Source organism: Neolamprologus brichardi, chromosome 10 (assembly GCF_056152115.1).
Source record: "Neolamprologus brichardi isolate AB-2024 chromosome 10, ASM5615211v1, whole genome shotgun sequence".
NCBI lineage: Eukaryota > Metazoa > Chordata > Actinopteri > Cichliformes > Cichlidae > Neolamprologus > Neolamprologus brichardi.
The window spans coordinates 23,735,163-23,750,000 of record NC_142113.1 but is presented as its reverse complement, the minus strand read 5'-3'; the positions used below and the strand labels follow the sequence as shown (position 1 = coordinate 23,750,000).

The window sequence follows — 14,838 nt, the reverse complement described above, 5'->3', positions numbered from 1 at the left end:
AACACCTCAGGCTCACACCAAGGTGAAAATAACCCTTTCTTATGCAGAAATAATTTCGAGCACAGGCATTCTGTAGACATAGATATATACATGAAAACTTGATGATTTTTAAGTTTTGTTTTTTGCTTTTTTTCTCTTGTTATTTCAGTTATATTTGCATGTTCGAAATAAAATCGATCTAAGTCTCTAATCTCTGAAATAGTTGTGAAATACACAGACTGCTTGACTATCACTGCCTTAGACAAACTGACTAAAACCATTCATTTCTACTTCAGACCAACTGATGTCATTTTCTTGTGGCTGTACGATCTGGCCAATTATCGAAGAGCCCACTCTGACAAGTGTGGGGCAGGTGTGGTTTGAGCAATATCTCTGCATTGTGAGTCACTCAATTATGTGTCTTAAACTTGCTGGCCATGAGCCCTGACACTGTTACCGTTAGCAACGCTAGCCATCACCTTGGCAACCACAAGATTCATTTTATCTCCAGTAGCAGAGAAACACTATGATTGGAGGTTTTACAATCAGACCACTGCATTGTCACACCGTGCTGTCTGTATCACACCTCTGTGTGTTCGCATGTGTGGGAAATTTTTACTGCAAGTCTGGCAGCTGAAAAACGGTTTGAGTTCAGATCAGATAACTGTATTTCCATTCTTACATTTATAGCTGCTTTATGTTGTACTGTAGTATGCTACAGATGTTTATTTCATCAGGGTCTCTGGAAAGCTAAAACCCCAAACCAGGTTTTGTATATTGGGCAAATGGAAATCTAATATTGTAATAAGATTAGATAATTTAAAATTATGTTGTAATCAATGTGAAAACAGTGCCAAAACAAAACATCTATTTCATTGTGAGAGCTGTAAGAGCTCATTGCTCTGCTTTGAGGTTTTAAATTTTCATTAACGTTTTACAGTCACGGCTCGTGTTTAGTTTTATTATTTCTTTGTTTAAAGTAACACAATACTAACAACACATAAATAGGGAGACTTTTTGAGCAGTGTGAAAATCTGAGATTATGACAGCCTACAGTGGGGCAAAAAAGTATTTAGTCAGCCACCGATTGTGCAAGTTCCCCCACTTAAAATGATGACAGAGGTCAGTAATTTGCACCAGAGGTACACTTCAACTGTGAGAGACAGAATGTGAAAAAAAAATCCATGAATTCACATGGTAGGATTTGTAAAGAATTTATTCGTAAATCAGGGTGGAAAATAAGTATTTGGTCAATAACAAAAATACAACTCAATACTTTGTAACATAACCTTTGTTGGCAATAACAGAGGTCAAACGTTTACTATAGGTCTTTACCAGATTTGCACACACAGTAGCTGGTATTTTGGCCCATTCCTCCATGCAGATCTTCTCAAGAGCAGTGATGTTTTGGGGCTGTCGCCGAGCAACACGGACTTTCAACTCCCGCCACAGATTTTCTATGGGGTTGAGGTCTGGAGACTGGCTAGGCCACTCCAGGACTTTCAAATGCTTCTTACGGAGCCACTCCTTTGTTGCCCGGGCGGTGTGTTTTGGATCATTGTCATGTTGGAAGACCCAGCCTCGTTTCATCTTCAAAGTTCTCACTGATGGAAGGAGGTTTTGGCTCAAAATCTCACGATACTTGGCCCCATTCATTCTGTCCTTAACACGGATCAGTCGTCCTGTCCCCTTGGCAGAAAAACAGCCCCATAGCATGATGTTTCCACCCCCATGCTTCACAGTAGGTATGGTGTTCTTGGGATGCAACTCAGTATTCTTCTTCCTCCAAACACGACGAGTTGAGTTTATACCAAAAAGTTCTACTTTGGTTTCATCTGACCACATGACATTCTCCCAATCCTCTGCTGTATCATCCATGTGCTCTCTGGCAAACTTCAGACGGGCCTGGACATGCACTGGCTTCAGCAGCGGAACACGTCTGGCACTGCGGGATTTGATTCCCTGCCGTTGTAGTGTGTTACTGATGGTGACCTTTGTTACTTTGGTCCCAGCTCTCTGCAGGTCATTCACCAGGTCCCCCCGTGTGGTTCTGGGATCTTTGCTCACCGTTCTCATGATCATTTTGACCCCACGGGATGAGATCTTGCGTGGAGCCCCAGATCGAGGGAGATTATCAGTGGTCTTGTATGTCTTCCATTTTCTGATGATTGCTCCCACAGTTGATTTTTTCACACCAAGCTGCTTGCCTATTGTAGATTCACTCTTCCCAGTCTGGTGCAGGTCTACAATTCTTTTCCTGGTGTCCTTCGAAAGCTCTTTGGTCTTGGCCATGGCGGAGTTTGGAGTCTGACTGGTTGAGGCTGTGGACAGGTGTCTTTTATACAGATGATGAGGTCAAACAGGTGCCATTCATACAGGTAACGAGTGGGGGACAGAAAAGCTTCTTACAGAAGACGTTACAGGTCTGTGAGAGCCAGGGATTTTCCTTGTTTGAGGTGACCAAATACTTATTTTCCACCCTGATTTACGAATAAATTCTTTACAAATCCTACCATGTGAATTCATGGATTTTTTTTTCACATTCTGTCTCTCACAGTTGAAGTGTACCTCTGGTGCAAATTACTGACCTCTGTCATCATTTTAAGTGGGGGAACTTGCACAATCGGTGGCTGACTAAATACTTTTTTGCCCCACTGTATGTTATACACTGTAAAATGTATATGGACATATTCTTCATAGTCTTTTTAAAGAGTCTTCGGGTATTTGAAAGACACTTTACAAATTGTATAGGATTAGTAAATACAAGTACAGACAGAAAGGGATGAATGACACTAATATGGCTACATGTCAGTTTTACAAGTGGTATTTAGTGAGATTACATGTTTTAACCACTTCTATCATCTGCATTACTTGTTATTAAACGTGTGGTTTATAAAATGTACATGAGAACATGAATGAAAAAAAAAGAGGTATGACTCTTTATGAGAAAAGCTGAGCAACTCTAGAGGAACAGAGGCTACACTGAAGTCTGAAGCACTTTGAGTGGTCATTAAGAGTACAAAACCTTTATGTAAAGGCCAATCTGCAAGTGCCAGTCCAGTAACGTGGAAAGTTGGCATGCTCCAGCTCTCTCCAGCTTTGTGTATAAATGTTTCCACTTCACATCCTACCCACCAGATATATGCAGTCCTCTCTGGAAAACCTCATACATGGTCTTGGCGTCATCATGGTAATGAGTCAGCAGCTTGGAGGGGTCACCCATCATAGACCTGCGACCCCCATCTTCATGCTGATGCACAGAGAAAGAGCGACAGACAAAGAAAACAGTGCAACACCATCAGTCATTTCTATGGCTTTTTCTTCCCTCTAAATTCTGAGGGTATAAGATCTAATTTTTCTCCCTTGTAAAAACACTGTCAAATAGTGTGGAGGAGTTTAGGAAGAAATTTGTCTAACTTTTCCTCTAAGAGATAATCCATCTCTTTTGTCAGCTAACAAATGCCTATAGAAATATGTGAGCTGCTAAGCTTCCTCTGTGTTTAGACTGCAGACACATTCTGGATGACTAGAGCTCATTCCCATAAAGAAAACAATAGTAGATGCAAATTCCACTTTGTAAACGAGTCATTTAGCCTGAAAGGACTGAACAGATTAGGCAGCCAGGACTCAAGACACACTGTACACTACATGCTTGTACTGTGGCTTGTGTCACGTATAGATATATATATATGTATATGCATATGAAAAAAGAGAAAACAAGCCTCTCGAGGTTTCACATTACACTACAACATGATGCTGCCGGGTAAGGCTGGTATTCGGAGGCCTGTGGTGCAAAGTATGAGTGAAAAACCAAGTGTTTGGTTTCACTGGTATGGTGGTTAGTTTAAACCAGTAAAAGGGTTTAAACTAAGGGCATAATTTCCCCATAGCGCTTCAGTATTAACTAAAAGTCAAGTAGAAGTAGAATTTGTTGGTTGCTCTGTCTTTTAGCTCTCTATTTCCCAAATACAGGAAGTTGCGTAGTGTATGCTTGTGAAGGACTGTGTTTCAATCAAAACAATAAAAACCACACATCTGCTAAAAGCTACAGTACGAGAGTTTTTGGCATATTATGGAAACTGTTACAGTAACAAGGCATGAAAGGCTACTTTCGATGTTTGATTTTGCTTACATTTGTACTACTGTGGTTTCCATTACTGCCTGTTATTAGAAAAGAAGAGGAGGAGATCAGAAGGCCATCTGTCGTAACGAGCTTCAGATGCTTAGAATAACCTGACAGGTATAAGCTAGGGCAAAGAAAACTAAAATACCAGCCTTTATTGTTAGACATAAAGCCTAGTGTCGTCACTGGCTGCTAACAATTGAAGGTGACCTACATGAGTGCATTAAAACAAAACAAAAGAAAATCCACAGAGAGTACTGATTGACCCCATTTTACTGTGAAGGACTAGACTAACATGAAAAATATCTACTACTTGTGCCTGAATGTCCAAACATGTCTATGTTACTGAAAGCATTTGGGAATGCAAAACTTAACGCTTTTATGGATCTGTGAATATCTCACCGGCACTTCCTCAGACTGGTGCAGAAGGCTGCAGGGGGGTTTGATGGGACGGGGTCTGGTGGCTAACCAGTACGCCAGCACAGCTGTCAGAGCGCCGATGCCCACAAGCGTGGAGGTCGGCAGGGAGCGGAAGAACTGACCGAGCTCGTCCATCTCCGGTATCCTCAGGCCACTCATCATCTCCTGGGCCTGCATCTTCTCCATCAGGGTGGAACTCAGCTCTGCAGAAGGGACAAGGCAGTCTTTTGCTAACGATTTCTTACAACGCCTTTCAAACCATTATTCATCTTTCTTAAACACTACTTGCTAAGGAGGAGGGTAAATCAATATTTTACTCTATGTTTGGTGGGATCGATTCCCCTGGAATCAAAAGTAATTTAAATCTATTTAGCTGAAATTATGATGTATACTTACCTACAAATCCTTGCTGGTCAATACATTAAGTAATAATTAAAGAAAAATAAGTATGAAGAAATAATTATATTGTAAGTAGTAGCGTAATAGTGTGTAACTTCTGGTATTTCACAGGAAGGGTATAATTATACTGTAACTTTAAGTAGTGTTTCACTTCCTGGAAGCATTTGCAGTTAAATATAATTACATGAAATTTTAGGTAAAACACAATGAGATTGCCTGTAATCCTAGAGGAATCATATATTATTATATGAGCCATATAATGAAGTGCTACTGATTGTTTTGTTTATATGACAAATCAACAATCCTTGAAGCTGGATCAGGTGTTCTAGTGAAGGTTTTTTACGAACTTAGAGGCTTTACTACTACTGCTGATAAATAACACATATTCTGACACTACATAAATTGTATTTTTTAATGGATTGCATTCTAAATCTCACTAATAAATGAAAAACTTCTGCTTGTTTCATCCATCAATATCAGCTTTGACAGGTGTATTGCTTTTAGATAATCACATTTTTGGGCACTAATCCTTGTTGCTTGCCTGAATTTACCCATAAATTAGTGAAAAAGGCAAACAATACACTAACATGACCTCATATTTCTGTCTCAAGTCTCTTTCTTCTGCGTCCTCATAATGACGTCAGCAGTTAACGCTGCTTCTAGATAAACCGCCACTGACTGCAGTATCTACTTGTTACATATACTAATATGTGCAAGCCTATTCTTTAGTTTTTTTTAAACCAAGGGATGGCACTTATGTTTTTTTTTTTCATTGCATGTGAGGGAAACCCACATGTGCCCTTTCCACACAGAATGTCTGCGCTTCAAGGAAAAAAGGAAGAAGGGTTAAAGCAGACAAAACCACTGTCTGGTAGCTGTTAGTAGTCTGCAGCAATAAGCATAAAAATTAAAGACGTGTAAAATACTTAATCTTTCACTTCCACAGTCAAGCTGTGAAGCTAAATCTGAATTTTTTAAAAAAAAATTTGGTTTGTTTCTTCTTATTATTCGTCTTCTCCATGTCTCTATGGTCTTTTTAGAACATTAAAAGTATACTCTCGGGCTTAATGTGAGGTCAAATGCCAGTTTGTTAATGAATCTCTATATAATATCTATTCAGTTACCTAAAACCAAACAGGAGTATTTATTTTTCAGATTAAATAAAGGTCTTGTGAATCACAGCTTCTCAAACACGCATGAAGCTATACAAATTTTTATTGAGTGCTAGTTCTAGACTTTTTCATATTTCACATAACAGTTCACATTTCATGCCACTGAAAAGAAAGCCTTGCTCAGGATGTGATCATGTAAGCTCTTTAACAACTTCACATGTGAACCATGTGAAGTTGTTGTCTCAGTCTTCATCCTAAGATGAAGACTGAGACATTTAAAACACAACTAGAAAATTAATCCCTCCCACTAATTTCTCAGACTTGTTTCCATCACTTTATGACAGGTTTTTGTGGCTATACGTGGGCATATTTGACCTCGCTACTCCTTAACCGAAGCGAAATGACCTGAAACACTTAGTTTATACTCAAAAGCTGGTGTTTGAGGGGTCTCACCCCCACATTTCTCATTTTTACTGTAAAAGAAGGCCAGGAGAGATTATCTATACTGATGACTAGAAAGGACAGCGGTTAAACCGTAGTGGAATAGTTGCACAGTCATACACACACACACACACACACATATCAAGAAATACATAATTTATCCAAGGGGGCGGCTGGCTGTAGTGCTGAGTGGGGAGGGGGTTTCCTTCCCTCCCCTGGGACATGAGTCAGAGACAGCACCAACTGATCTAATGAACTGTCGGGGCAGTGTCACAATTCACAGCCAATCAGACACTTCCTGTCTCCTCTCACTGTCTGTATCTCACTCTCATGCATGTCTCTCTCCCGACAAACATGCACAGACACAAACACCAACAGACAATGAAGCTGGTAAGTATAAATACATCAGGTCGTGGGAACGCTGACTTCCTCATTCACCTGTCATTTTAGAGCGGAACCACTATTCTGTGCACTAAACTACTAAAGTGAGGCGGAATCACACGAACCCACATGATGCTTTAAAAACTTTCCAAAAATTAGCTGAGTTTAGAAGACATAAAATAACTACTGTCTTTTTCTATTTATCCAAAATAGTAAAAAAAACAAAGGGAGAAAAGTAAATAATGGGCTTATTGTATCTGGCCACATGATCCTGACACTATCCCCCGAATAGCCTGACTTGAGAGTGCATTTTAAAAACCTCGTCTACTACACTGAAGGGTATACAGTCCAGATTATGAAGCAATTAATCTTTTATCTATTTCTGCAAATTTAAACGTAAGAAAAAAAATGCGTGAATCAGCCAAATATCCACTTAGTGTTTGCATAATGCACATTTCCATTGGGTTGCTAAATTCCCATCAAAGAGATATCATCTGTAGGTGTTGCACCCGATGAGTCACGCTGGCTGCAATCATTTCAAAAGGCCGATGACGGAAAACAAAACTGAGAGTCAAAATTTCAAAAGTAATAACTAATACCCGTTGTGAGTCTCCTCAACTGACAGTGTGTAAGTGTAAAATAGTCTTCAGCTGCTTAAAGCTTGATTAGCCTGGAAGATGGAGAAACGGGTGCTGCGTGTGTTAACGTAAAGAAACATGTGCACTGCTTCCTGCACTCCTAAGTTTCTCTTACGAAGCTTAAATTCAAAATGCACCTCATCCAGGGTCATGCATGCAGCTGTATTGCTACTCAAAGTTTAAATGATATACTTTACTGTCACAAAGTCATCACAAACTCGACCTTTTTAGTCTTGCTATATATGAATACATGCTCACAGATATTATTACAACCCCGTGACCACACTTTCACCCTACAGTATCATTTTTCAGTTGATACAACCGCAAAAACACACCGACACCCTGATGCTAACGCCAGTCAGTTGCTACAGTCATTTGTAAAGCCCCACTGACATATGACAGCACGTTAAGATACAGTAAGCTGGTACTCATCACTTCCTCTGCTTTAATTCAGGCCTATTGCGCAATGTCTTCATCTCTTCCGACACTGCCATCCCATTTTTATTTTTATTTTTTTGGCTTGAGTCCTTTAAATTGAGTCCAGTTTCTGCTCACACAGAAACTATCACCTGTAAGTGAGAAACCGCAGCATCCCTCTCGTGTCTGAAAACAGTACCGGCCCTGTAATAACGCAGTTGTCCGTAGTTCTCCTTTTTCTGCCGCACTTCTCAGATATTTTCTCTCTTTCTGTTGGCCTTTTTTTGTGTGTTCCAGTAACAATGAGGGGGAATTAAAGCGGCTCAACTATCGGGAAAAGTTTAGCACAATAAGTAAAAGCTGCCACTTCATAATGGCTCTAAATCACACTGCACTGATTGCTCGCATTTGTGTGGATACTAAAGCAGTTAGATTGTCAGAGCTAATTCTATAATTAAATGTCCAGAGCCACTGAGCTGCCTGTTGTGTGCAGCTGGATTCAGTAAGACTGGATCTTAGTGAAAACGGTAAAAGTTGATTGAAAAATCAAGACAGACAGAAGATTTTAAAAGTTAAAAATCATTAGATATGGAGGTAAAATTCTAAAACAAATGCTTACACGTCAAAAAGAAAGAAGGTTTTTCTTTATGTTTGGGTAAAGATTAACCATTAGGGGAATATATTTTGGGAAATACTCTTATTTATCTTCTTCCTAAGAACTACGTGTGCACACTGACACCATTCATATCTGTTAAGCATTACTCTGAGCTTCACTGGGGGGTGGGAAACAGACAGAAAAATGAAACTTATGTCTGCCAGCACCTCTGAATCACAAAGTACAGAGACAAACATTTCATCATGAAAAAGTCTGATTTCTTTCTTCTGTAGTTTAAATGAAGGCTGGAAGTTTCAAGCTGGTCCAAATCTGGTTGAAATTTAATGAATGTTAAACAACATCTGGGGGGCTGAGATGTGTCTGTTGTGTCTTGTTGGCAGACTTTGAAACCAAAGTCCAGAAGACCTCCGTAAACATTTATAGACCGCCAAGACAGTAATTAGATCAAACTGCGGCTGTATCACGAATGAATTGTTTTGTGTCCTGTGACTAATGTGGCTTGGCTGCAGCGAAGAGTCGCAGTGGATTGGTGGAGCGGCGTTTCCAAAGAGAGGCAGCGGAGGGGGAACAGCTTTCGACCTGCTCTAAATATAGACAGACTTCATAACCCACTGACACCACTGTGCAGCTAGCTGGAATAAAGGAGGCAGAAAAGAGAGTGGCTGGTTATAAAAGCATCACTGTGCAGATGTCGTCTTCTTCGGTCTCAGCTAACTGCAGGTTTCCCCAACTTTTTAAACAGTATTTTTGCATAATGACTGAAACTAGCACCAGTGATGAATAGGGATGGGTACCGGTATCCGGTGCCATGATGGCACCGGTTCTGACATAAACGGTAGTAACCAGACTGAAAAACAGTGCACATTTCGGTGCTTTATTTCGGTGCTTTATTTCGGTGCTTTTTTTTCCCTGAGATGTCACACACTTTGAAATCTAGCCAATCATTTTAGGTTTCCGAGGATAGTAGGCGGGCCCAGGTACGTACGTTCTTTTAGAGCAGAGCTACAGATTAAAAATGCCCAAGGTGAAGGGGTCAAAAGTCTGGCTGTACTCCACAGCAAAATATGCAAACTCAGCAGCCTGCAACAAGTGCTTTAAGGTGATACTGTGATACTGTCAAAGGAGGTAACACCTCAAATCCGATGAAACACCTGCCGACGCATAGCGGGGTTTTTTTAAAGCCAAAAAATGCGCCGTATTTGATAGCTTGCTGCGAGACCTCACACCGTGCACATCTACTGCAGGTGTGGTGCCTGTTATCGGACCCGGAGTTAGCAACATCCCCCAAAAACCCGAAGAGTAGAGTCCTGGCCCCTAGCCCTGCCAGTGTAGCAGAAATGATGACGGATGATGATGGCAGCAGCAGCCGTTCTTCTCTGCCTGAGTAGCTTAATGTTGTTCGTGTGTAATTTACGTTGAGTAGGCTAACCACGTTATTACATTAATGCATGTAAGGTGAACTAGCAAACATCGTCGTAGTTACATGCGGCTGTCTTCTTGTTTGATGGCAGATACTCCCTTCACCCTGGCCAAAAAGGCTGAAATGACCAAAGAAAAAGTGGAAAACAGTTAAACATGAGAGGTTTTTGGACAAAGTTTGTGTTTTTTCCATTGTTTAAGCACTGCTTCCAGCCAAGAGTGATACCATATATGCCCTATAGCTGCAGAAAAGGCTAACATTGTTATCTTTTTACAAAAAAACAGCTGAACATGAGGGGTTTTTGGACAAAGTTTGTGTTCTTGATTCTTTAAGCACCGGTTTGAGCACCGTTTAAGCACCGGCACCATTTCAAAAGTACCGGTTTGGCACCGGTATCGGATAAAACCTAAACGATACCCATCCCTAGTGATGAATAATGGGCTGTGAGTTGAGTTTCTTGATCATTAATATGCAAATTGCCATGACCACTGATAAGCAATCACAGCCTTGTAAGATGGCGAAAGAAATACACTTAGGCCTACTCTGCGATTCAGAGATGGTCTTTTCCCTTTCATTTAAAAGCCCTCCTTGATTCCCTGCTCAAACCGGCGTTCCTCCCTGTCCAGGATGTGTACATCCTCATCATTGAAAGAGTGGTCACTGGCCTGTAGGTGTAGCCCGAGACCAAAGTAGTCACTTGGAAGAGCGAAGAAACGCTTCTCCCACTAAAAAACGCTAAGTCGAGATGAACAGAATCAACTTTTTGGGATCATTGATGCAGAAATACAGACACACAGATACGCGTCTCAATCTGGAGACAATAAAGAAGACTTGACAGAACTGGGAACACTGAGGGTGGATGAATATTACTAAAAATACAACTTCATAAATCTAAAATTAACATTCTCTATCAGATTTCTTTTTACTCTTCTACACATCAGATCTAAAAAGACTTACGATGAGGAAAAGTCTCGAGTTACAGGCTAGTTGACGCTTAAAGAGGTGCAGTTCCATCTTAGTCCACTTAAACTAGAAGGCGCTTAAAGATTATCAAGGTTATTTTGTCTGGTGCAGGTTTAAAAATACTGTTAATAGCAAGATGAGTCAAGCAAGGATTTGAAAACAAGAAGGGTAGGCTACATCTGCAAATAATCCACATCTGCTTATCATTTACGGACACCCACTGTTGGCCTCTGTTTACTGAGGCCACTCATGCAGACTTTAAGCAAAGCAACGGATGCTTTAGTACACACATGTTTTCATGCCACGTCATCTTGTCCTCAAATAGCCCGACAGTTGCAGGTGACTCACAACCTGCCGGATATCTAATTGGCCTTAAGCAAAGATGCAAACATTTAATTGGCCATTGTTATTTCTTACTTTATTATATGCTTCTCTTTTCTGTATATTCCTGTTTAACTTTGAAAAAAAGTTCCAGTTTTCTCACAATATGAAAGAGACAATAAAAACAAAGTATAGCAGGACATCTTTAGAGCTGAAAACTGTCCTACAAAAACTTTATTTGTAAGTTTTCATGATAATATCGGATAATTAAAAGTGATACCAGACTACAGAGCAACCGAAAAGGTTTGAGAGGCAGCAAGAGGTCTAACAAGTCCTTATACAATAAACTTGGGCAGCCAATCATTCAGGAGACTCCTTCAGTACATGCTGTCTTCTTCAGTTTTTATCCAGATAACAAGCAGCATCCTTCACTCCAGGTGAATTATTGGTACACTTTTCCAAATGGCAGAAGAGAAGCACTCTTCTGACAGCTACAAGCTCCAGAAGCATTTAATCTTAGTAGCAAAATTAAATTTTAAAAGAATTTTTCGTAGTTAAGATCAGGTTGTGCACTTTGGTTTGCATGATACTTTTATATAAAGGGTCAAGTCTTCGCTATAGGATGTCCTGTGGTAACCTCAATCAAACACCAAACCACCTGCTCCCTACACACTTACACACATATAGATACACAAATAAACACATCCCCATTCAAGCCATTAAGTTCATCCCCGCTGCCTCCTACAAAGAGTGTTGCTTCAGCTGTCGTGACAGGAGAACAGCAGGTCAGCAAAGACCCCATCAGCAACAGCAGTGACCTTCAGCATCAGCATATGAACTCAAAGGCCTCTCTGTTTAATTTGTACAATGGCAAACACATTGCACCCTCAAAAACCCAAGGAAGTAACAGCTCAGGCTGCTTGACAAGCATTGTCATTTGAATCTTACAGTTAGCAGGTTGCAAAAACCTTCATTCTCCTGAGCCACTGCAAGGGAAGTCTGTGGACAGATGTCTGCAGTAAAATAGTGATAAGGGTTTATTGCAACTGAGATACTGTAAAGCTATGGCTGAGCTTTCAACAGTCGTGGAGATAGCGTAGCTGTTTCTGAGTTTTATAATCAGGTAATACTGTATAACAAAAAGCTGAGCAAAGTGTCCCACTGCTGTAAATGGTTGCAGAGCTTATGATATAAATGTGCCTTCTATTTTCTCTGGTTTTGTCAGGATTTTGTTGATGACTTCTTGGGATTTTCCATATGAAACAGATTCAATAACCATCAAGTGACCATATGTCATTTTTAAAACACAGGACTTCAGATCTGTACCAGTGATCGACCCTGCAATCTGACCTAAAGTGAGGAGGTGAGGCAAGCGCCCTAATTCATGAGGTAAAACAGATTGAATAGAGAGTGTGAAAAAATATGCTTGGAGGAAAAAGAAAACGAGTAGACATGAGCAGACATACACTTGGCTGCAAGCCTGACAGATGTGCACAGTCAGAGAACTGAAAGAAGATAACACTGACTACAACGTATCTGTTACAAAACGTCTAGTGCACATGCTGCGCGTGAACAGCTGGGTTACAAAAATAAACGTTACAATTTTTCATACATATGCACTACATGGAATTACATGGAGCAAAGGAGATTCGCAACTGCAGCCTCCCTCGCATAGTTTCTTTAAAGAGTTCCCTTAAATAGAGACGGAAAACAGAAATGCGAAGGAGTTCTGCTGCTTTATTTAACCAGTTAGATTAGTGAAATTGCATGAAACGTTGGCTCCTTATCGTACCACCTCAGCCCCAGAGGTTCCTTCCCTTCCTGTCTCAGGAAGATTACACTTAGCAAAGATTTTGGTGCAGGGGCACAGCAATCTATGCAGTGATCAGGGGAAGTGGATGGGTCAGTTAAACTTCCTTTGACCTCTGAGGCTTAAAGTGAAGGAAACACAACCCTTCGTCCTTAAGTCCCGCCCCATCGGCCCATCCGAGGGCCATCACCAATGATTAGAGTCCAACGTGCCGAGATTACAACCTATTAGCACAGAGACAGATGACCAGCAGTAACCTCACTACAGTATTCTATTTAAAGACATCCTGCTCAGCTTTCTCTTATTCTTCAAATTCCCCTCCTTCTCTTTGTAGTGTCACTCGCGTCAGTGCACGGTATCGCTCTTCTTGCTCATGCTTTTCTTTTTTTTTCTTTAAAAAAATAAAAACAAAAACAATTCATCAGTGCTTAATCATCCCAGGACACCACCTACCCTTGCTTATAGTCACTCTCTTTTAGCCACTCATTCATATCTCTTTCTGCCCACACCTCATGACTTAAACCACAACTTTTTTCTGTCACGCTCAATAAGGAATACTTGCAGAGATGCTGTAATATCCGGTGCAGAAGAATGATCCTTCTCCCCCCTCCTGCATCTCAGTCAAGGAGGGGTAGAGCAGGTATTACTCATGCAAGAACATTTAAAGATATAAGGTGCAGAATAAATAAGTAATATGGATATACTGAGCAGAAGGGACTGGAATATACAACATATACAGAATATGTAAAAAAAAAAAGGCAGCACTGTAATAAAAAAGAAAAATATAGAGCAAACAAAGCAGGCAGCAGATCTAAACTATAACTGCATTACCTAAGGGTTAAAGCAGATGTGGTCTAGTCAGCGGCACTTACAAAGGCGTCGGGGAAGCCAGGCAGCCGGTGAGGTGTGATGTGTGTCTGTGTAGGTGGGTGCGTGTGCAGGTGATGTGTGTCAAGGGGTACCGGGCGGATATCACATTGTCCGGTGCAAACTAGTGATTACCTTGCCAGTGCCAACAGCCAGATTAAGCTGAGGCAAGCAAGAGGAGGGAAGCGAGAAGCGTTTTGGCCTCGTTTGAGCCTGGCTGGCTTCCGTATCACACCACCCTCGGCTCAACAGACGCTGCACACTCTCACCACACCCACCCACCCCTCCTCCCTGATGCTCTGTGTGTGTGTGTGTGTGTATGTGTGTCTCTCTTTCTGGCTCTCGCTGCCTAAACATGCAGACTCAACTTCTCCTTCAGTGGCCTGGCATAGTGTCAAACAATACACACACGCGTACCCACCTATATGCAAAGAAACCTGTGCGCATTTAAACAAATCACACACACAAACATCAACTGATGCTGCTCACAGTTTAATTTGACTATCAAAGTGAGAGGGAAAGCTGACTTTTAGATCTCAAGCTGGAGGGGTAGGATCATTAACAAGTCACTATGTGTGTCTGTGTGTGTATATATGATTTTTTAAAAATAGAGCTACACCCTTTAACTGAAACTTCTTCCAGAAAGATGAAAAAAACAAACAAAACAACACTTTTGCAAAAGTGTTAACCACAGTGTACATGCATAGTGTTGTGTTTTTACAGCTTCATTTTACAGTCTGTGAACTCCAGGCAAAGACAACCACCTTCACTCCTCTTTAGAGAGAGTGTTCTCCTTGCACACGTACAGTTTTAGAGGAACGAGGAAACATAGGTATATTCTAAAAAAATGTTCTAGCTAAATGGCTGTTATTTTGTTTAAGAACACTTTCTTACTGACCAGCATGCATAATAACTTCCTCTTAATATTGTG

The 14,838-nt window shown here is 40.8% G+C and overlaps 1 protein-coding gene across 1 annotated transcript in view; it reads right to left on the bottom strand.

Annotated features, from left to right (window-relative positions):
• acsl6 (acyl-CoA synthetase long chain family member 6) overlaps nt 1-14,838 on the bottom strand; it is a 38,533-nt gene that overhangs the window by 20,845 nt on the left and 2,850 nt on the right. Inside the window, exons 2-3 of the mRNA XM_006785008.3 lie at nt 4,505-4,725; nt 3,115-3,229 (exon numbers count right to left, since the gene is read on the bottom strand). Coding sequence (XP_006785071.2) covers nt 3,115-3,229; nt 4,505-4,725 — 336 coding nt within the window. The remainder of the gene's footprint in view (nt 1-3,114; nt 3,230-4,504; nt 4,726-14,838) is intronic.